Source organism: Vipera berus (assembly GCF_964194415.1).
Source record: "Vipera berus genome assembly, chromosome: 1".
Taxonomy (NCBI): Eukaryota; Metazoa; Chordata; class Lepidosauria; order Squamata; family Viperidae; genus Vipera; species Vipera berus.
Window position 1 is genome coordinate 76,117,807 of NC_138202.1, and position 23,325 is coordinate 76,141,131.

The window sequence follows — 23,325 nt, forward strand, 5'->3', positions numbered from 1 at the left end:
GGCGCCGGCGCTCGGGTGCCTACCACGTTTGGCCTGGAAAAGGTTGGGAAGCGCGCCAAGCTGGGGAGCAGCGGCTGCCGCTGTGGGCGAGAAGCGAGGGCGGAGGTTGCCCCGGCGGGACTCCTCCTCCTCCGAGGGCAGGGCCGGGGGCGGGCAGCCGGAACGAGCCCCGATCTCGCCGTCGCTTCTGCAGCGCTGGGAGACGGAGCAAAAGCGGGCGCCGCGCTTGGACCCCAGAGCAGCCCCGACGCGCCGACGACGAGGCGGAGGAGAGCCGTCCGGGCGTCTGGTGGCGGCCGGAGCCAAGTCGGCCGGCAGCTCCGGGAGAAGGGCGAAAGGGAGCCGCCACCCCAGCCGCAGCGCTCCAACTTTCTTTCTTTCTTTTTCTTTTTCTTTTTTTGCGGCTGCGAAGGAGGGGAAAGTCTCGCTCGGGCCAGGGCGAGAGCTGCGGCAGGGGTCGCTCGCCACCATGAGGCGGCTCGGGGGCGTCTGGCTCCGGTGGCCGCCGTTGTTGTTGCTGCTGCTGCTGCTGCCTTCGCCGCCTTGGGAAGCCCCGGTCTACGTGCGAGGTAGGCGCGTCCGAGGGACTCCCCGTTCCCGCGCTCCCCACCGCGGGCGCTGCGGAGATTGGGGCGCGCCTGTGTCTTGGGGATTGGGGAGCGGGAGTCGCCTGGGGCAATCTTTAACTTTGGTATCTTTGCATTTTTATACGTTTGCCCTCTTCACCGCCCTGAGTCCTTCGGGAGAAGGGCGGTATATAATTAAAATTATTATTATTATTATAATCTTCTCCCCCCACCCCACGCCGCCGCCGCGGCCTCCCGGTGCGCGCAGGCGGTGAGAGGTTCCGGGATGGTCTGCGTGTTGGATGGATCTCGTACTGTTGTTGCGCTGCTGGAATCGGTCGGGGCTGACGGTAAAGGGATGCTCAGGGCCACCCTCTGTTCTCGCTTTCGGGTCTGCCGGCCAGTTGCCGGGTGAAATCTCGGGTCTGATCAGTCTCCCCGCAAGGCGCGGTGCCCGCCACCCACACACCCACCCCCGAAGGCTCGGGACGTCTGCAGCTGCCTTGATCCGAGCTCAGCTGCTGCTCCGACTCCCGGGTGAATTCGTACAAGATAGCGAAACGTACTATATTGGCCGGGTGGCTTGATAAAACCTCGACCTACAACTAAGCCAGCCTCATTTTTTTTTGCCGGGCACCCAGTCTGGGCTGTAATCCTGTGCGCGCTTATGGTCCCTCTTTTCCCAGTAAGGTTTCGTTCTGAGGGAACTCGCTGAGAACTAGTCACCCTACTTAGTAACACACACACACACACACACACACACACACACCCCTATATCTATATCTATATCTATATCTATATCATCTATCTCGCTCCCGGTGATCGTCTGGTCGATCTCTCTCGCTTCCCTCGCTTTTCACTTTCGACCCCGTGTCTCGGAATCTGTACCTAAAAGTCACCGGAGAGGTGAAGTGCTCCCTTGGAGGAGAATTGCACGCTGGCCAAAGGAAGTGAAATTTCAGCACTTTTGCATGTGCGCAGATCCTCGTTTCTAATTCAGCAAGTCCCTGGCTTTCCAAGACCGAATTGTGTATCTCTCTCTCTCACCCAACTCGTCTCCGAAAACTTTATTCTCCTTTTGTACAAGAAGAAGAAAAAGACCACAAAAAAGGGGGGGGGGCGCAGGGGTTAAAGCTTTGATGAACTTCGATAAAAAGAAGGGGGGGAAAATTAAGGCTTCTCACGCGCGGGAGGGTGGAGCGGCGACGGCGTTGCTAATTTGCAAGCGGTCGCTGAATGTTTCTGGCGCCAGCGCGGAGGGCATCCCGTCGCACTGGCTACCTGCTGCTGCTTTTCTTCCCAACTTGCCATTGTCTTTCTCCCACCCGCCATACGTGCGCCTCGTTCCTGTTGGGGGGGGGCGGGGGGATGCGCTGCGTTTCGCTCAAAAGGCATGCATGCCGGATCTGCTCAGGCCATTGATCAATTTTCCCTATCGCAGAGCCTTCAAAGCTCCTTTTCCATCAGCCAAGCCGGATTCCGACAAAGCCGCAGCAAAAGGGGGTCTTCTGCTTCCTTCGCGTGCCTTGAAACGACTTTTCCTCCCCTAAAAAAGGCAGCTTTGATCCTTTTGATGCCTTGGCGCTCTCCCCCTTTTTCCGATTCGGTAAAGTGAGCTCCTTCCCATCCCTCTTCCTTCTTTCTTTCCTTCCTTTCTCCCTTTATGTCTTTCTACTCTCTGGATGAGTGAGAGAGAGAGAGAGAGAGGCTGTTTGTTGTATGGTTGGATTTGATGCTGGAAGGTTGTGTGCGTGCAGGTTATTTCTAGCCTCTGTTGCGTGTCAGGACAGCAGCCCCTTCTCCATAGGAATGCAGCTGCTTTTTCTGCTAGGTGAACTCCTTAAAGGTACAGCTCCAATTTGGCGGAATTTGGCTCCCTCTCCTTTTGAATGATTTGGGAGCATGTTTCCCAAAAGAGGATTTACTGTCGAAAATTCCTGGAGATGTTAACTCAGCTGCTCTGATTGTTTTGCAGGAGTATTTAACAACTAGATATGGGGGTGGGGGAAAGAAAACAGTGGTTGCTTGTGCTTGGTGCTAAAAGAGAGGATTAATTAATACTAGTGGGAAGCAAAAATATACCAATTAAGAATGGGTTGACAATGTTCTACAAAGGGTTCTGTGAAGAATGGCACAACTGTCTGTTCTAAGGTTTCTTTTGGCTTCCATGTAATTTCATCCACCTGTCTTTCCAGATGCTGATTTAAAGTCGCAGGAAGTTTCTGCTTTAGAAATCAGGGCTCTCATCATTCTCTTGGATTCTCCCTCCCTCCCCTCCACCCCCCTCCTGCCTGGGGCACCAGGAAAAATGACTTTAGCCTGAACAGTTCTGTTCTTATCAGAACCTGAGGAAGATTAATAGTTTGGAAGTAATTGGTTCAAACGCCCAACTCTAACCCACAACTTTTCAAAGTTTCAGTATTAACAAAGCTGAATCTGGGTGAAAAAATTTAAAGGCTGGATCTTTCTCAAGCTAAGAGACTGGATAGAATTTTATTTTGGCTCTCGCTCCAGGTGCTTCTATTTTAATGTGTCCTGGCAGTTAATGACCCATCTAGGGATGCTTGCTGTAAAGTATAGGTCATTTGTCATGCTTGCTTGTAAGTGGCTGCATGTTGATATCTGCCAGAACATTGTATGCCAGGGTGACTTAAGACAACTAACCTTTGTGTCACAAGCCCTGTTCAAGCATTATTTTTCTGCACCTCCCTCAATAGGAAATACTGAGATCGAGGCTTAAGTTTGGACTATATTTAGAATGCATGTGTACCCCATATACAGTCTCTCACTTCTTCCCCAGAGAAGTCACCATGCTTTGCATGTGATTTGCTCGCTTTTCAGAATTTTCAGAATCAGAATAGAGCTGGAAGGGACCTTGGAGGTCTTCTAGTCCAGCCCCCTGCACTTGTAACTTTGGTTTTTCCTGCCCAGGTGTAAAACCTTGCTTTTCTCCACATTAAATTTCATTTGCTAGATAGGGCCCATTGTTCAAGTCTGTCAAGATCCTGAGCATGTCTTCTGGGGTGTTGGCTATTCCTGACAGCTTAGTGTCATCTGCAAATTTGATGAGTTTCCCTTCAATTCCCTAATTAAGTCATTGATGAAGACATTGAAGAGTACTGGGCCTAAGACGGAATCTTGTGGTACCCTACTGCTTACTTCTCTCCATGTGGATGTAGTACCATTGAGGACTACTTGTTGAGTATGGTTTGTCAGCCAGTTACAAATCCATCCCACATTTTTCTAGCTTACCAAGAAGTAGGTTGCGATCTACTTTGATAGTTGTCAAATGCCAAATATCAAATACTTTTCTAGCCAAGCAACAGCCAGCCACAGAGTAAAGAAGATGCACAGTCTATCAACAGCCAAATCATTGACTAAGAGACCAGAAGAATCCATGTATAAGAAAATTTGAAGGAAAAGCAAAAATTGAGTTCTCTATGGAGATTCTCAGTCATCTAGGTCATAGTTACGGTATCCAAAAGATGCTTTTTTCACAAGGCAACTGGACTATCTCCAGTCTACAACACAGTCTTTTCAACAGTTCCAAGAAGGCTCCACACATATTTGCACTACTCAGGTGATCCTGAAGACACAGATAAGCCTCCTGGTAGCTTTAACCACTCGCTAAAAGAATGCAAATGAACAGCTGTCTGCAGGAGTATAAATCTTTCCATTCCCTACCATCCAGTCAGAGCTGAAGAAGCTTCTTGGATGAGAAGCGAAATGTCTTCAAAGAAAAACAAGGAAGTCCAGTTTTGGATGTGAAAAAAGCATCTTTGGGACAAAAGTTGAGTTTATATAAAGGCAGTGTCCTTGTAGTCTTAAGCAATGACCCACTCAGCTTACCTATGCATTGTTGGAAAATCTCCAGTAATGGAGCACCCATAATTTCAGGAGTCAGGCTGTTCTGCTGCCTTATAGCTCTCACAGTCAGGCAATTACCTTGTTTTTCATTTTCAATCACTGTAAAGCTTCCATCTGTTGATTCCTGTCCTATTCTTTGTGACAGCACTTCAAGTATTAGAGGACTTCTATTATGTTTTCCTTTTAGCTTTTTCTTTATTCCCAGTTCTTTTAACCACCCTTCATAGGATTTAGCCTCTAAGCCCACCACCATGGTTATTTGCATTCTTTTCATACCACAGCATCCTTCTACAGCATCCTTCTTGTGTTTTGGCAACCAAAATCTAATTACTGTTCCAGGTGCTGTTTGATTTAACATAGTGTAGAATGAAACTATCACTTCCCATTATCTTGACATTATACCTCCGTTGTTGATGCAGCCCAAGATTGCATTGGCTCTTTTGGCAGCTACAGGATGGTCTGCCAGGATATCTAGGTACAGTTTCTGAGCTAGGTATCACCTATCTTGTACTTTGTATTTGATTTTTTCCTACCTACACGCAGAACCCTAGTATTTCTTACTATTAAACTGCATTTTGTTGCATAGGACTCAGTGTTCAAGTCTATCCAAATCTTTTTCACCTCTGTGCCTGGAGGAACTAGAAATCCCTCCCGCAACTTTGTGTTGCCTGCAATATGCTGGGCATCTCTTCTATCCCATCATCTAAGTATTTATGAATATTTTGAACAGGACTCCCCTAGGACAAAACCCTGAGGTCCTCTACTGCAGAGGTACAGTATCTCCATGTAGACACCGTTTCATTAAAGATCGCCTGCAAATCCATCTAGCAGTGGTACTATTCCTCATGTTCCATTTTATCAAGAAAGAGTCTATGCCCAACTTTGCAGAAGTCTAAGTACACTACATCCACAGCATTTCTGTCTAATTAATCTAGACATTCTGTAAAAAAAATATCTGGCACAATCTTATCATAAATGATAGTATTGATCTTATTTCTTTCTAAACGCTTGCAAACGCACCTCTTTATCTTTTCTAATGTTTTTCCCAAGTATTGACTTCAAGCTGATTGATTTGTAGTTGCATGGGCCCCCTTTTTATTCTTCTCCAATATTCTGGCACTTCCCCTGTACTTAAGGAATTCTCCAAGAATCAGTTAGCACCCTGGGATGTTATCCATCTGGTCTCAAGAACTTAAATTTATTCCAGGAAGCTAGGTGTTCTTTCATAGTCCCTTATCTACTATGACCTATATTTATCTACTGCCCCATCCCCCGTCTCCAGTGCACAGGTTGGACCACTTTTTCCCTTTGCGAAAAGACAGCTGCAAAATCAGAATTTAGTATTCAGCCTTCTCCCTGTTATCCTTCACTGTCTTGCCATTTTCTTCAACCAGCAGACTGACCTTTTCCTTGATGTTTCTTTTTTGTTTTGCACATAGTGTACACAGACAAGCCCTTTCTTGGTTATTTTTGGCACTCATTGTAAGCCCTGGCTCATTCTGAACTTCAGTGTTCCTGATCCCATCCTTACAGATTTGCGCTATTTGGGTTATTTCTTGATAATCTGCTTTTGCTATGGGCACCTCTTTACAATTTTTTTAGATTTGTCCTTTTTTATTTTTATTTTTAGTTTATCAGAGAGTTCTTTGCAAGCACAATTGCATCATCAGCTGCCTCCCAGTTTTCTTTCTGTTTGCTATTGTTTGTTTTTGGGCCTTAATTATCTCTGTTTATAATTATGCAACTCTCCTAAAGTATTATTTTGTCCCCTTCAGGATTTCCACCCATCCAGTACTTCCTACTTTTTCCCCTAGCCCACTGAAGTCAAGGTCTTTTGAAATCTAGAACATTAATCTGGCTACTTTCCATTCTCTTCATCTGCAATATCCTGAATTTGAGGATCGCATGAGGATCGCTCTCTCCCAAAGTTCATACTTCCACTTTTTCAATCTATTAATATCTCTCTTCCCCCTTAGTAAGAATGAAATACCACATAGCTGATCTCCTGCTTCCTTTAGTCATCCTTTAGACAATGAACTTGTTTGCAAGGCAGAGCAAGAACCTGTTGAATTTCCCACTTGTCATAGATTTGATTTGCAGTTGATTTTGGAATAGTTGAAATCTCCCATTACTACAATAGTGTGTGTCCTTGACATTTCAATCATCTGATTTGCAAAAATTTCATCTATATCATTGGCTTGTTGGGTAGCCTGCAGTACACTTACAACAACCTCTTTATTGTTTGTTTTCTCCTTAATATTCACCTAGATGCTTTTGACAGAGTTTTCATCCTTGATGTCATTGATTTTACAGGCTTGCAGGTACAGTATAACTATTCCTCCCCTTTCACTGGGTCTCTTTTGTTAAAAAAAGTGAATTATAACCTTCCAGTGCTACATTGCAGTCTTGCGTTCCTTCTCAGGTGTTTATCATGCTGGGCTCTAGCGTCTTGGCCTCTTTCAATCTTAAATCCATGCAGTTTCTCCCCATTATCTGAAGCCGAGTCCTCTGCAGAGGCCATGATACGTAAGAATTGATGCGTCTTTGTGAACTCAACTGTGAAAGCAGCTCTATATTACACTTTGATTCCACAACTATCTACGGGGTGGGAATCAAAAAAATCAATCTGCCATCTTGATTTTTTTTTGACTGAGCCTGCCCTGTGTGATATTGAATACGCTTGCTTGGGGCTAAGTTACACTTACTTACAAATAGAGAGCTAAACTCTGATTTCATGAACTAGGCGTCTAGATAGAAGAGTTGAATTTTAAACATTTGCACTCTAATTTTCTGCTTTAAGCATCTACTAAGCCACGATTTGGTTGAGAGTGGTTTGTTGAAAAAATGATGATTGGCTAGTTTCGCATAGTATATTCAGCCAAAATTAGACATACACACACACAATATGGATTAACATGAATTATACTTTTAGGGATTTAATTTGTATACTATAGCACGCAAGAGCTTCTAGTCTTATTTGATGTTAAGCATGCATGAGTTTCTAGTCTCACTTGTTGAGCAATGCATCTACAGCATAGGAATTAGCAATTCATTCAATGTGCAAGAAAGCAGAGAGAGATGATTTTGGAAATATCTGTTCAACTTGTGGCTCCTCCTGGAGGATTCAAAATCTGCAAAATGGCAAGCATAATATTGTAATCTAAGCCCTATTTCCTTTGTACAAGCATTAACATCTCTTTCTCCCCTTCTCTCTCTCTCTCAGACACACACACACACACACACACACACACACACACAGACACACACAGACAGAAGGAATAGACATTGGTTCATAATATTGCTCTCACAGTCTTGCTCACACTGCATCCATCACTGGGTTTTAGATCTTTTAAATGGGACATAATCTTATGCAGAATTGACTTGGGAGGCCGGTGTGTGGTGTAGTTGGTTCACATAGTGTGGTGGGATGGAGGGTTTGTTGTCACTGTGTGTTGGGGGGAGAGAGCACGGGGGGGGGAGGCTCAGCTAATCTCAATGTACACATGTTGTACTTTGACAATAAAGGTTTATTATTATTATTTATCTGCTTCATTTGCTGAAACTAGCTCTGACAATGAATAGAGAGTGATTCTCTTTACATAACTCCAGATTAAGTTCTATTTAATAGTTGTGTACACACATATATATATAGTGTAGGTTTCAGTGTCATGTGGATATTTTGATCAATTGCAATGTTTTTCAAACCGGACAACTTTTAAGATGTGTGGACGTCAAGTCTTAGAATTCTGGGAGTTGAGTTCCACACGTCTTAAAGTCATTCAGTTTGAAAAAGACAGCTCTATTGTATAAGACTATCATTAATCTTCAACTGGATAATGACTGCCAGTAAGGGACGTCCATGTGTTTCCAAACAAACTCAGATTTATTGAAATACAAAAACATAAAATAATTAAATCTACATGGCACCCCTTTCCTCATGAATCTAAAAACATATTGAGTCTAGCTAATCTACAAATTTATTCTTTTGCCAGATCATAAGAATGAATCTTCTAAGCCATATTATCTAAATTATTTTAATGACAGGCAGTGATTATGGGACCTTCCAGAGCCAATTAATATGTTGTACTAAATTGTATTTAGTACAATTAAGATGTTTTAGCTACTTATGAAAATTTATTCTGCAGATGCTTGGAGGCTATTTTCATATACACTAGGTCTAATGATGTTTCACTACTGAAGGTTAATCGAAATTACACCTTCATGCTGTGTGAACACAATTGTTGTGTTGTTGCCAATTGTGTAGTCTATGAATTTTTTTTAAAACTGAATCTCAAATTTTCCATTTATTTTCCTACAGGATTATTTTTTATGCTACTTCAGACATTGAAGCTATTCAATTGTTTGTTGGTTTGGGGTGAATATTTTGAAAATATTTAGAAATTGCACCTATTATATAAGTCATAGAAAATTTACTGTGTCTAGGAACTTTATCAATATATATAAAGGAGTACTTTGAATAAATAAACCCTTGAAATCTTTAAATAATTTTTTGTCTTGGTTTAGCAAATTCCAAGTAACATTTTAACATTTTTCCTGTACTGTGAATTTTAAGGGTTTGAATATCCTGTTTTGTGGCCAGTAAGCACCACTCACAGGTTGCAATGCATACAATCAATGCAACATTTATAAAAATTTAAGATGTTCCTTTGTATTGGAAGATTGTTTGATATCTGGGGAGAACCAGCAACAGAGTTAGTAAATACATGTCAAACTAATGTGTGTTTAAGTAGTAGATTTAATTAGCTTCAACACATTAAAACTGTAGGTTAATTATATGTTTTTTTTCTTCTTCAGTAAGTTGCATACTTCCATAATAGTGCAGTTTAACCTCTTAGGAACTTTGCTAGTTTGTGTTTCCTTAGTTTGCAGATGTAAAAAAGGGGGTAGAAACAATACAGACCTAAAATTGCGCAATTTGGAACCTTTCAAACATGCTAAGTTACTAACTCCCAGGATCATCAACCTACTCAGCTAACCGCCTTGGGGGCAGCAGACTGATTAAAGCAGCAGTGTAATGCACGCTCTGCTGTTTTTCTTACAAGCTTTGCATGTACACCCAAACGGGCAGAACTTGCAATTTGCTGCTGGTGCCATTCTGTCCAAACAGTGCAAGATCCGCTGGTTGCTACTGTGCTAGGAATAATGGGATTTAAATTCTAAATTATACAGATTGTTTGAAAGATTTTTTTAAAAGAAAGACAATTTATTTTAGTGGTTAAGGCACCAGGCTAGAAACCAGGATACTGTGAGTTCTTCATCTACCTGAGCCATGAAAGCTGGCTGGGTGACTTGGCCAGTCACTCTCAGACCACAATGTCAGGCTTGAGTGACAAGCTGGTCAGTCAACTCCTGTCAAAAACTAATGGATCAACACTTGGTTGGTTCTGCCCCTCCCACAAAAGCAGATTGTGCACTTGTGGGGAAATAGTAGGAAGATAGATAGATAGATAGATAGATAGATAGATAGATAGATAGATAGATAGATAGATAGATACGGTAGATAGATAGATAAATAGATGATAAATGTTATTTTTAATGTACCACTAATAATAGATGTGGAAAGATGATACAGTAATAGTTTACAAACTTTGAATTTACACACACACACACACACACACACACAGAGAGAGAGAGAAGGGCTTACTAGTGTTTTAGTGGTACAGTGCAATTAATTTGGGATATTTTGTTTATGAGAAAATAAAATGCCACCTGTAAACTGGTTAGGGCAACCTTGATCAACCTGTTCTCTCGATGTGGCAGAGTCCTATCATTTCCATACTACAAGACCACTACCTGTTGTTTTTTGTTCTTGATGTGCATTACATGTTAGCAGCAACAGGTTGGGAAAACTATGCTAGAGAGGTAAGGATCATTTGAGCAGATAATTACATTGTTTTAATACTTTATGGGTTGTCCTAACCAATTACAGATGGCATCTATTGGGAAAGATAGATAGTCCTTAATTGACACAGGACCGAGATATAATCTGGTAAGTCCTTTTCTCTTTTTCTGAAATACAAACTTTAGGAGAATGGATTTATAGTAATGGAAATTATATAGCAGAACTAAAATTTTGATATTGTAATCTGATACATTGTTACATTTTCAAAGTGACTGAAAGTAGATTTTACTAATGTATACATCTCTGTATCATTGTGTGATATTCATTATCAGGGCAGTTTTTAAATTCTTTTTTGTGCTGCTGTACAAATGTTTTATGTAGAGAAGTTTGACCGGTTGATGCCTTTTTTTTGAGGTTTGGAAGTGGTATTTTGGGTTGACTGTTTGTTTTCTCTGCCTGGTCGTTTTTAAAGTATCATTTTCACATTGCTCAAGCCCAAACAAGTACTAGAAGTTTGAGAAGCAGATTTACAAAATGTATGTTTTATTGGGATTGTCAAAGCACCCAACATATAGTTAGTGCTCATAATAAACAGTGTTTCCAGCATTGTGGGCTCAGACATCGGGGAGCTGTTTTAAAAGGTTGATTAATATTTTGTTTTGATTTGGTGAAGAAAAAGTAGGTGTAAATCCATACTTAGGTTTCTCAAGCATTTAGGAATTTCTTCTAGGAGAGAAATTAAGTTGCTTACAATATTAAATAGAATTGCATTGGCTACCAGAAACTGTCGTGAAGAAACCCTTCTGTCATTTTATTGTTTTGTATTGTGGCTACACAGATAGTTGCCAGTGCTAAAACAGGTAACTACTATGCTTCAGGTGAGGAAGAAGCTCCTGTAGCTCCAAAGAAATATTATCCAAACTGAGCTTGATTGTTTTTTAAAAAAAAATAATAATTCATTGCTGGAATATGATTCTTTTTTTTTTAGAATATACTTCCCATTAAGGCAGACATGTCAAACACAAGGCCCGGGGGCCAGATCCGGCCCGCGAAATGGTTTCATGCGGCCCGCGAAGCCATCCTGGAAACAGTGAGGGAACGGCCCCCACTGCCTTGGCCCTGACCCAGAGACCCTCCTTCTGCCAAAGACCCCCAGATCTGTCCCACTCCTGCCCAGGCCCCCATAGGCACCCTTGATGCGAACGATGTAGAGCTGCCATGCCCACCCAGTAGGCCATAAGCACTCTAGCCACGCCCACCCAGTAGGCCACGCCCACCCTGGCCATACCCACCCGGCCCCCTGAGGGCAACCGCAATGCTGATGCGGCCCTCAATGAAATTGAGTTTGACACCCCTGCATTAAGGTCTCATTTGGCTGGTATTCTTTTGTCTTGAACATACTCACATTGCATTAATTGTATTTAATAGCCATCTGTCTGCATTTTACATATATCTTGACAGAGAACAGTAATAGTAGCTGTTGCCCCTGAAGTTAACATGATTAAAAAGGTTCAGCTTTTAGCATTGGGTTTGTGGCATCTTTGACTCATTGACACAGTTATGTTGGATTTTGACCTTCAAAGGTTTTTCATTCTTTATATTTCCCAAAGACCAAATAGTAAAGGTAAAGGTAAAGGTTCCCCCGCACATGCGTGCTAGTCGTTTCCGACTCTAGGGGCCGGTGCTCATCTCCGTTTCAAAGCCGAAGAGCCAGCGCTTGTCCGAGGACATCTCCGTGGTCATGTGGCCGGCATGACTAGACGCCAAAGGCGCACGGAACGCTGTTACCTTCCCACCGTAGTGGTCCCTATTTTTCTACTTGCATTTTTACGTGCTTTCGAACTGCTAGGTTGGCAGAAGCTGGGACGAGTAACAGGCGCTCACTCTGTTACGCGGCACTCGGGATTCGACCCGCCAAACTGCCGACCTTCCGATCGACAAGCTCAGCGTCCTAACCCACTGAGCCACCGCGTCCCTCTAAAGACCAAATAGGTAGTAATTATCCCCTCCCTTCCTTTAGACCAATGTTTAGTAATATAAAAAGCAGTGTGGTATTTTATGTTTGCCTGTTTGTTTGAATGTAAGTTTTTTCCGGTGCTTTTACACAGCATTTGCCATATTATGGTAACAGTCTGTTTTGTAATTGCGGCTTTGGAGTGTGGTGGATTGTGTAGCATTCTTTGATGATGGAAATGCATGTGACAAATTCAGCAATGATAGTTCCAGCCAATTTGTTTTGAAATGAAGAGAGTTTTGTTCTGTTGGACTGTAATATTTGTGAATTCAGCAAATACAAAAAGGGCAAGTGTTTTAGTTTTCTAGTTTGTGACGGACTTGATTCAATTCACCTCACATATTTTTAGATGGTACAGTTTAAGGAGATGCCTCTTGATCCAGTCATATTGGATAATTTCTGTTTAATCTCTAATCTTTCATTTGTAGGAAGACTTTGAAGAAGACAATGAGTCCAGGTACAGAGAATCCTATCAGAATGTGCTGTATTTGGTATTGTTGGACCAGAAGCATTTTTCAGAAGCATTTGATGCTATCAAACATGATACCCTGATGAATTGATTGTGGGGGTTGAGAATAAGAGGCCCAATTCTGCAGTATTAGTCAGAGCATGGGTCCACAAATTATGGGCCGCGACCCACTACCGGGCTGTGGCCTATTGTGGCTGCGGGATAGGCTGATCAGCGCACGCACTCACCCCCACTCGCGCTAGCCCATGGGGCTAGCGCATGCGCACATGCACAAACAAGGCTGCTAGTGTGCATGTGGGTTGCACAGCCCATTTGTGCATGCATGCGGGGCTAGCAGTGGCAGTGGCTAGTGCCTGTGTGCATGCGCAAACAGGGCCACAAATTTCTCAGCTGCTCCTTTTCCCTCCGGGCTGCCAGCATGAAAAGGTTGGTGATCTCTGAGTCAGAGGGTGGAGAGAAGAGCAGTTGGCTTGGCTCCATCAATGGGGGCACCTCAGGGCCCAGTTCTCTCCCACATTCTCTTTATATCTCCATGAAACTCCTGGAAGAGATAGATAATTTGTTGGTTTTGGAATTAGGTATTGTCAGGGGACTGATGACACATAACTATGTGTCACCACTACAGGAAGGTCTAGGAAATCTCCAGTGTACTGAGGCTGCAAATAGCGGGTTGAGTGAAACAAACAAACTCAGATAAAATCCTTAAAGATGGAGCTGCTGTGTGTAGGCAAACAATATCATTTGACCTTGATCCCTAAGATGACTGTGGGTAGACTTGCACTTTCCTTAATGTGTGTATCAGTGACTTGAGAGTCCTTCTGGAGTTTCAACTCCTGTTTAAGCATCAGGCAGTGGCTTTGCCCAACTTTGGCTGGTGTGCGTGCCACTTGTGGGCATTTTGAGTCAGAATGTCCTTGCAACAGTAACCTCACACCTTTATCACCTTGAAGTAAGACTACAGTACAATTTCCCTGGGGTGGCCCCTGAAGCCAGCTGACAATCTTCAGCTAGTCTAAAACACGATGACTCAACTACTGACTGGAAGAGTAGTTTGGCATTTTGCAAAGCTATGGAAACCATTCTATTTTGACTGGCTTTGAGTACACCAAGTTGCTTGGATAGGTTTTATGTTTATTTGTGGTTAATTTTCTTTGTAAACTATCCTGAGTCATGAGCAGTTAGGAACTACTGTATAGGAATTTTGTCATTAAGTAAATACATAAAACCCATTGTTCGGTGAATGATGCTATGACAACAAAGTTTCCTTACCTGACTTGAAATTGAGTGCCTGGTTACAAAATAATTTATATAGATAGCCATTGTTTTAAAGTTGTAACGAAGAATGCCAGAAATCAGTATTTTTTTTAAAAAAAAAAAGATTGGAAATTCTTTTGCAGCTTCATTTCAGTCTAGTGAAAATTTTAGCAGGCTTAATGATCTTTCACGCATCTTTGTTTTTGCATTCAGAAGTTATGATTGTCTTTATTTAGGGTCCTTACTTTCTAGCTGGGTTCTTTCTTAGCTTGCTGATCTGGATGCTAATTCATACTGTGCTAATAGTCCCACTTCCATATGATGCCATCCCAATGCAGTTGGCAGTGATCTGTTCTTCCATTCATGCATCTCTTTCTTGCATGTGCAGCTGAAACTCATGTGGCCAGACTAAAGCCTTAGGTTTCTTTGAAAATTAATATTTTAACTTTAAAGCATAAGATGTATTATTTGGAAAGAAAAAGTGCATCCTTCTAGAAACAGCCATTAACACTTGAAATCGAAAGGTATTGTGAAGTTATTCTGTCTTTTCCTCCATACATATTTTTCCTGTAGAGTAGAGTAGAGTAGAGTAGAGTAGAGTAGAGTAGAGTAGAGTAGAATAGAAGCTGGACAGGATCATGGCGAGGCTAAGCTCTACCACGTGTCTATTGGACCCGTGCCCCTCCTGGCTGGTGTATGCAGCTCGGGAGGGGATACGAGGCAGTAATAACTGCTTCATTGAGAGAGGGTAGCTTCCCTGCCGCCTTGAAGGAGGCAGTGGTGAGGTCTCTCCTCAAGAAGCCTGCCCTGGACTCAGCCATTTAGAACAACTATCGTCCGGTCTCCAACCTTCGCTTCCTTGCGAAGGTTGTTGAGAGCGTGGTGGCGCATCAGCTCCCTTTGTTCCTGGAGGAAGCTGACTATCTGGACCTGTACCAATTGGGTTTCAGACCCGGGTACAGCACGGAGACGGCATTGGTCGCGCTGATGAATGATCTCTGGCGGGCTCGGGACAGGGGTTTCTCCTCTGTCCTAGTCCTATTAGACCTCTCAGCGGCTTTTGATACAATCGACCATGGTATCTTACTGTGGCGCCTCAGGGGGTTGGGAGTGGGTGGCACTGTTTTACAGTGGTTATCCTCTTACCTCCTGGGTCGTTCGCAGTCGGTATTGGCAGGAGGGCAGAGGTCGGCCTCGAGGCCTCTCGTTTGTGGAGTTCCTCAGGGGTCGGTCCTCTCGCCCCTCCTGTTCAACATCTATATGAAGCCGCTGGGTGAGATCATTCGTGGTTTTGGGGTCGGGTATCATCACTATGCTGATGATACCCAGCTTTTCATCTCCACCCCAAACCAACCCAGTGATGCCCTCGATGTGATGTCCCATTGCCTGGAGGCGGTTCGGGTCTGGATGGGGAGGAACAGGCTTCGACTTAATCCCGACAAGACCGAGTGGTTGTACATACCGGCATCTCGGGCAATCCAGCCTATTCCATCTTTAACTATGGGGGGGTGAGGTGTTACCCCCCCCGTAGATAGGGCTTGCAACTTGGGCGTCCTCCTTGACTCACAGTTGAGTTTGGAAGATCACATAGGAGCTGCGGCCAGGGGGGCCTTTGCCCAGGTTCGCCTGGTGCACCAGTTGCGGCCTTATCTGGACCAAGATGCCCTACATACAGTCACTCATGCGCTCATGACCTCTCGAATAGACTACTGCAATGCTCTCTACATGGGGCTGCCCTTGAGGACCATTTGGAGGCTTCAGCTGGTGCAGAATGCAGCCGCGTGAGTTGTGATGGGGGTCTCCCGATACTCCCATGTAACGCCTCTTCTCCTCGAGCTGAATTGGCTCCCAGTTGTCCTCCGGGTGAGATCCAAGGTGCTGGTGATGACCTATAAAGCCCTAAATGGCATGGGTCCGGATTATTTACGGGAGCACCTGCTGCCGGCATCAACTTCCCATCGCCCCGTGCGCTCCCACAGAGAGGGTCTTCTCAGGGTGCCGTCGGTCAGGGAGTGCCGGCTGGCGGCCCCCAGGGGGAGAGCATTCTCTGTGGGCATGCCTGCCCTCTGGAATCAGCTGCCTGTGGAGCTCCGGATGGCTCCCGACCTTCGCTCTTTTCGCCGTGACCTGAAAACCTGGTTATTCGAGCTTGCCGGCCTGGACTGAGGGATTGGGGTTTTAAATTTCATAATTTAACTTATTTTGTTTGGGGCTAAATTTAATTTAATCTATTTTTAACTTTTGTATGTTTGTATGTATGTTATATTTTAATTGCCCTGTACACCGCCCTGAGTCCCTCTGGAGAAGGGCGGTATATAAATCTAATAAATAATAATAATAACACTGCAACAGTCATAAGTGCAAGGACTTGTTGTAAATCACTTTTTCCCAGCACCATCGTAACTTTCAACAGTCACATAAATAAATGGTTGTAAATTGAGGACTGCCTGTAAATGGCTTCAGCAGTTTAGTTGTTCCTTAGCATGGGAAATGTGAAATGTGATTGGAAATGTAATGTCTAATGTAGTTGGGCCCAGGCAGGTGGTACCATTAATGTGGTCTAATTTATACTGTGTAAATTTTGATTAAATTCATAGCAATTTATTTGCACATTTTAATCAGAGAAGTGTATCCAAAAATTGCATTTTGATATACATGTTTTATAAGAAGTAAAAATGAGATTTGTTCATAATACCTTTCAAGCCAAGGAAAGTTTTCCATCATCCCTAGAGATCAGGAATGAGGCTACAATATCTACAATACTGTATTAATTATTAACATGCTGCCTTTTATCAAGTAAGGTTAAGTTTTTAATCTCTTTTCTTGTATTTCTTAACAGCTTCTTCCTATTTATGTTACCACTGCAATTTGGCAGAGGATTTTTTTAAAACTGTAAGTCCCATTAATGTTGAGGCATCAAGTAAAGCAGGGATTTGCAGCCAATCTTTTTCTTCCTTTTGTTTTTATTGCCCCTCTTTTATGACCTCTGTTACTTCCGTTTCACCCTATTAGATGTGTGCTGTTAGCCATTAGAAAAAACTATTGTTTTCTCCTGTTTAGAAAGAACTCTCTAAATTCTCAAAGTAGCCATCAAAATATCGCATGTCAAAATACTGCATGTAACCGTTCCTGATAAATGTTTGATAGGACCTTTTCAGATCTGTGGACACTTGTGAGTTGGAAGAGAGATTAGTGCAGAAAGACGATAGGCTGGGCTCAGAAATGTTCTGGTTCTGTCTTGGACCGAGCTCTGCTTTGAACCCTTTATCTTTATTCTTTGGGATAGGTGTGCATTAAGCAGGTCCAACGCTGGCTGCAGAAAAACACTGCGAGAAACATTTCCTCTCTGCTGCCGGCACCAGAAGTATATTTCTACTAGCTTTTCCAGGAACATCAAAACAGTATCTTCTTCAATTTTTTGCTCTTTTCATGGAATGAACCAGATAGGGAGTAAAAGTGTGTGTGTGTTAGGATTGGTGTTGGTGTTGGGGAAGAATAAACCCTTCATTGCTGAAAGACCCATCTATCTTCCACACTTCTTCTTATGCCTGTGCTCTCCTCCACTCCACTTGAAAGGGCAAAATGCCTTTGGCAGGAAATCTACTTTTGCTCATTGGTCTGCCAAGTTGTTCCGTTTCTTTTAAATCTTTGCCTCTTTCTGAGTTCTCCTCTTCAAAATTAAATTGGTCTTGGCCAGTTTCTGTCTACTTAGTGGGTGTTTGAGGTCATGGGAACTTTGTTCTTTTTAGTGTGTAGATAAATCTGTGTAGGGGAATTTTTTTTAATGTGTGATGCGCACAAAATATTTAAAATTACTTGGAAGCAGCAATATTTCTACAAGCTCATCTTGATATAAGGCACAGGGCTGGCATTCTATCAGTTTGCAGGTCTTACATATTCAGCTGCTTCTGTCTTTCTGACTCGGCATTGAAGTGACATATTTGAGAATTCATGTAGGAGAAAAGTTCAAAGACAAAAAGTGCTAAAAAAAGAGGTGTGTTTGTATGGATGGGAGGAGGAGGAAGAGGACACCACCAAAAACCAGGAGTCAGGCTAGGTGATGTGGTGGTGGGAAGCCTCAAAAGAAGAAGATGAAAGTCTTTGGTTTGAATGGCATATGCAAAATAGGCATACTGAAGTGTTAATGTAGGATATAAAACAGATATTGAGGAGAAAGGAGGAGATATTTTAGTTCTTGTAATGGAATTTATATGGGGGGGGCTTTGAAATCTGGAAACATTGTGTGAACAGAGAAACTATATGCACTATTATTTGTATATTAATAATAATAATATTAATAATAATATAATGCAGGGGTGTCAAACTCAAATTTCATTGAGGGCCGCATCAGCATTGCGGTTGCCCTCAAGGGGCCGGGTGGGTATGGCCAGGGTGGGCGTGGCCTACTGGGTGGGCGTGGCTAGAGTGCGTATGGCCTACTGGGTGGGCGTGGCCAGCTCTACATCGTTCGCATCAAGGGTGCCTATGGGGGCCTGGGCAGGAGTGGGACAGATCTGAGGGTCTCTGGCAAAAGGAGGGTCTCTGGGCCAGGGCCAAGGCAGTGGGGGCCGTTCCCTCACTGTTTCCAGGATGGCTTCGCGGGCCACATGAAACCACTTCGCGGGCCGGATCCGGCCCCCGGGTCTTGTGTTTGACATGTCTGATATAATGTATTATTATATTATCAAGCAAGGTTTCCTACTTGAGATAGGGGTTGGACTAGAACAGGGGTGTCAAACTCGCAACGTCAAGTGACGTGTCACAACATGTGATGACTTTTTTTCCCATTGCCGGCTATGGGGTGGGCGCGGTTTCGGCATGACACATCTGACCCGCGGGCCGGCAATTTGACACCACTGGACTAGAAGATCTCCAAGGTCCCTTCCAACTCTGCTATTGTTATTTGCATGGTAACTGGGTAATAGAAGATTCTGTATAAGGATTTATAATACTGACAGTACTACAGGGTGTTCTGTAGAAAGCTGGGGAAATGGGGAAAAAAAGAAATCAGAATGGGTTGCAGGGTACCTGCAGAGAGAAAAGAATTGGCATATACAGTGTGCAAGAAAAGAATTACTGCACTAGCTGGGTTGAACCTCACTGTATTTCTACAGTAATTTTGCATTGTGTTTTCCAGGTATTTTAAATTGTTAGTAACATAAAATGTTACACCTGCTTATTTTAATTAATAATGCAAAGCAGAAGAATTATTGTTTTAAATGGATTATGTATTTAATTTTGGATACATATTTCACCTACTGTTTGCAAAAATATAAAACCACATTTAAATGTTCTTCTTTTTCCACCAGTTTTCTACCTGTAGGTAACTGTATTTAGCCTTAGGGAAAAATATACATGGGGAGGGAGAAAAACACCATCGCTCAAAATGGAGAAGGATGTGTATGCTTTGAAAATTATCTGGAAGCATGCTTTCAGTGCCTCTTATTTTTCTGGTTTTCAGACAAGCCTGAAGAAAGACATAACTGATTTAATGAGTGGACTAATTAAAAGGGTTCATTAAATAAGCTTTGGCTTTTCAGGCTCAGACAGTAGCTTCGTAAGTGGCATGACTGTTTCAAAAAGAAACTGAACTCATGCTTCCTCATGAAGTAAAGCCCCCCCCCCCTTTTCAATTATTTCTAAAGAATGTACAGCTCATATATGTGAATTGGGAACAATATGTCAAATGCTTATGCCCATATATTTGAATTAATCTTGAGCTTTGTGCTGGAATAGTATTATTTTTGTGAATCTTCTACTAAGAAATAAAGAGAAGCCACTTCAGTGAAAGGATAATGATTGTATGTGAATATATAATATTTTCATATTCATAAGAATAGAATGTTCGACAGATATGTTGATCCATGTCTCATTAGAGTGAGGTATCTACTCATGGAACTGGAGATTAGATATGTGCAATCTAATCTCAATACCAGCTTTGCACTGTCAAACTAAAAATTATCCAAATAATTGGGAATGCATTCTTCTAGAGATGTGCAAAATGGGTTGATCTTGGAGAATTTACTTCGGGAAACTACTTAAATAACCCTGTAATGCAGGGGTCCCCAACCCCCGTTCCATGGACTAGCACTGGTCCATGGCATGCCAGAAACCGGGCCACGAAACAAGCAATGTCCCATCCATGGGATGCAGGTAGCACATGAAACCCTGTCCTCTCCAGTCTGCAGAAAAACCTCTCTCCGTGGAACCGGTCCCTAGTGCCCAAAAGGTTCAGGGCCGCTGCTGTAATGGCAGTATCTGGGAGGGAATGGAATAGTCCAGATAACTTTGGTTTTTTGAATGGTAACCCTACCAAACCCATGATTTTTTTTTCATTTGTTATATATAAGTTGCTGTAGATAGCAGAAATCCGATTGGGAGAAATACTCAAATCTTTTTTTTCCCTATCCTGTTTTTCCCTTCTAGATATTAATAGGGATATTAGGAAAGAAAATGATGAATAAATAAAATATGACATCAGTAAACAACAAGTATACATATACACATCCTCTTTGTACCTTGCTCTGGTATGCTGATATACATTTTCAAAAGCTGTTGGGCTATGTAATTTTTTTTTTTGCCATACAGAGGATTGGATGAAAGGTATAAAGATTAGAATGTAAGTTTGCACTACCTGAGTATTTCTCTGAACTAATAGCTGTAGATGAAATGACATGCACTTTGCAACTTGCCCTCCTGTGCTTAATAAAACTCTTTTTGGGAATCATTTTTAAAGCCTGCTTAGCTACACCAAAAAGTGCAGTTCTGGAATTTCCAAGAGTACATTTGACACCATTAGCAAGTCAGTGACCTAGAGGTATTCCCAAATGGTTTGGCTTTGTCTTAACTGTGCATTTAGACTATTGCAGAGACTATAATATCTTGGATCATTGTTTAATTAGTTTGTGTACTTGAAATGAAACATTCAACTCCACCCACATCTTACCTGTGGAAACTGCCATACCAGAGTTTCTCATAGTCCTTTACTACTAGACAAAACTATTGCATGCTTTCTTATCTTCAGACAGTTCAGCTGTGGTTAAACCGTTTGATCATGTAAACAGATTACAGTGAGTTAGAGCAACTGGGCTGGTTACAGTACAGCAATTAATCATGTAAACAAGCTTCTTAGATAGATGGAAAAGTCTGACAAATAGGAATAACTCAGCAGGTAATGGGGATGTTTATTTCAAGCCAGCTCCCGGATGTCTAGAACCCTTAAAGACGGTTTAGAAGCATTCACTGTGTAGATTAATTCAGAAGTTGACGTAGATTTCACTGACCACTGGCTGACACTCAGCCCTTTGATCTGCCTGACTGAATGGACAAAAGCACTCTGAGAAGCACACTTTTCCCATCCCCTAATTCTTGTCGCCTTTGAGATTGGTGCCCTATCTTTTTGCCTTGATTGGGTGCATGCTGGTGATGAGCAATAGCTTTGATGTAGTTTCTAGGTAAGGAAGGAAACTCTCAAAGGAATTTGACTTCTTGGGGAACTAGTGGATACTTTTTTGTGGAAAGGAGAGGTGGGACTGTATTTGATAGAGCAGAGGGTCTTCAAACTTGGCCCTTTTATGACTTTTGGACTTGCGGATTCTGGGAGTTGAAGTCCACAAGTCATAAAAGGGCCAAGTCTGAAGACCCCTGAGATAGAGAATTCTCCTGGGATAGAAAGACAGAGCATGAACTCAATGAATGAATAAATGATCTGCAGATCTCTTTTCATATTGGCAACTTACTACATTGAGGGGAGGGGGACGGGTTAGGGTTAGACAGAAGCTTATTTTTCCCCCTCTTATCCACTATTCTTCACTAATGTCACTTCACATATTTAGGGTATATGTTGACAGTATACTTATCACTGGTTTCATCTCTAGCAGGGAGTAGTTTTACTCAAATATTTTGCAAAGAGCATGGTGGTCTTCTAGAAAGGAGAGTCTTTTCTTGATAAAATTTGTTATACACACAATTGGGGGTAGTGGAAGCAGGTTTCCTTAACATAATTTTGCTGATATCTTGGTGATTTGTCATATGGGCAAATTCAGTTTAAAGTGAGCCAAGCCACACCTCTTAAGATTTAATCTGTTGAAAACCTTTGTGAAAACTATTCATAGATTATTAATGAAGAATCTAAGTTAAGAGCATCCAGGAAGATTATCAAAATAGGGTAAATGATGGACTAAATTTGGCTATAATTTTGCCATTCCAATTTTAGGATAATTTGCCATTTATTAATTATCCAAGTTTTAGATTGCCATGTGTTCCACTTTTTTTTTAAAAAAAATTGCTGATTGTAATGAAATTGTGATCTGCTTTTTTTTTATTATACCCACAATTGGGTTTTTAAAATTTATTATACACACACTATTTCCCGGGGTTATTACCATCAAGACTGTGAGACCAAGGCTAATGTCTGTGATGTGCTTTGATGGGTTACATCTGTAGTGCTTCTGGAAAACTTATCTTTCTTCAAGAACCTTAGTTTTAAAGATTTGCTTTTAAGACTATGTCTGCTTGAGAAGTTAGAGGAAAGTGGGCCAAAAGAATTAGAGAATATGCTGCCCCCAGGTGTGCACTTGGTTCATTCAAGAGCCCTGGTGGCTAACTGTGGTTAGAATGCATTAATGCAGGCTACTTCTGCTGACTGCCAGCCAGCTGCCAGCAGTTTGGCAGTTTGAATCTCATCGACTCAAGTTTGACTCAGCCTTTCATCCTTTTCAAGGTTGGTAAAATGAGGATCCAGATTGTTGGGGGTCATATGCTGACTCTATAAACCGCTTAGAGAGGGCTGTAAAGCACTGGGAAGTAGTATATAAGTCTAAGTGTTATTGCTATTGCTATTCAGTCTTTGTATTTTAGGGTCTCCACTGATGTAGAAGTCTTGAAAGGAAGGATATGTTAAAATCATGGGAACATTGGAGGATCGATACTGAAGCCTTTCCGCATGGAAAGAAAAGCAAGAGTATTGCCAAGCTTCATACTACCTTGGCTGAAGCTCTTGACTCTCTAGATGCTAATTCAGGAACTGGCCTGTTCAGCACAAGACATGCACACACACACACACACACACACATACGTGACATGGCTAGATTAGTTTCTTCATTGCAGACAAAAGTGAAACTATATGCACTCAGAAGACCTGGCGATTGCAGTACGCAGTAATTTAATGCATTTGCTCCTTGATTCCTTAATCCTGCCTTTCTGAATCAACCTACCTTGGCTGATCTCTTGTCCCTGAGAGACATTTGTTCTGTGTTGACATAAACATTTCCTCTAGCCTGGCAATTGCTGG

The 23,325-nt window shown here is 42.5% G+C and overlaps 1 protein-coding gene across 1 annotated transcript in view; it reads left to right on the forward strand.

Annotated features, from left to right (window-relative positions):
• Positions 1 to 469: 469 nt before the first annotated feature.
• LRP4 (LDL receptor related protein 4) overlaps positions 470 to 23,325 on the forward strand; it is a gene marked incomplete at both ends in the record, with an annotated part of 101,145 nt that continues 78,289 nt past the window's right edge. The window contains one exon of the mRNA XM_081315059.1: positions 470 to 569. Within this exon, the coding sequence (XP_081171185.1) occupies positions 470 to 569 (100 nt within the window). The remainder of the gene's footprint in view (positions 570 to 23,325) is intronic.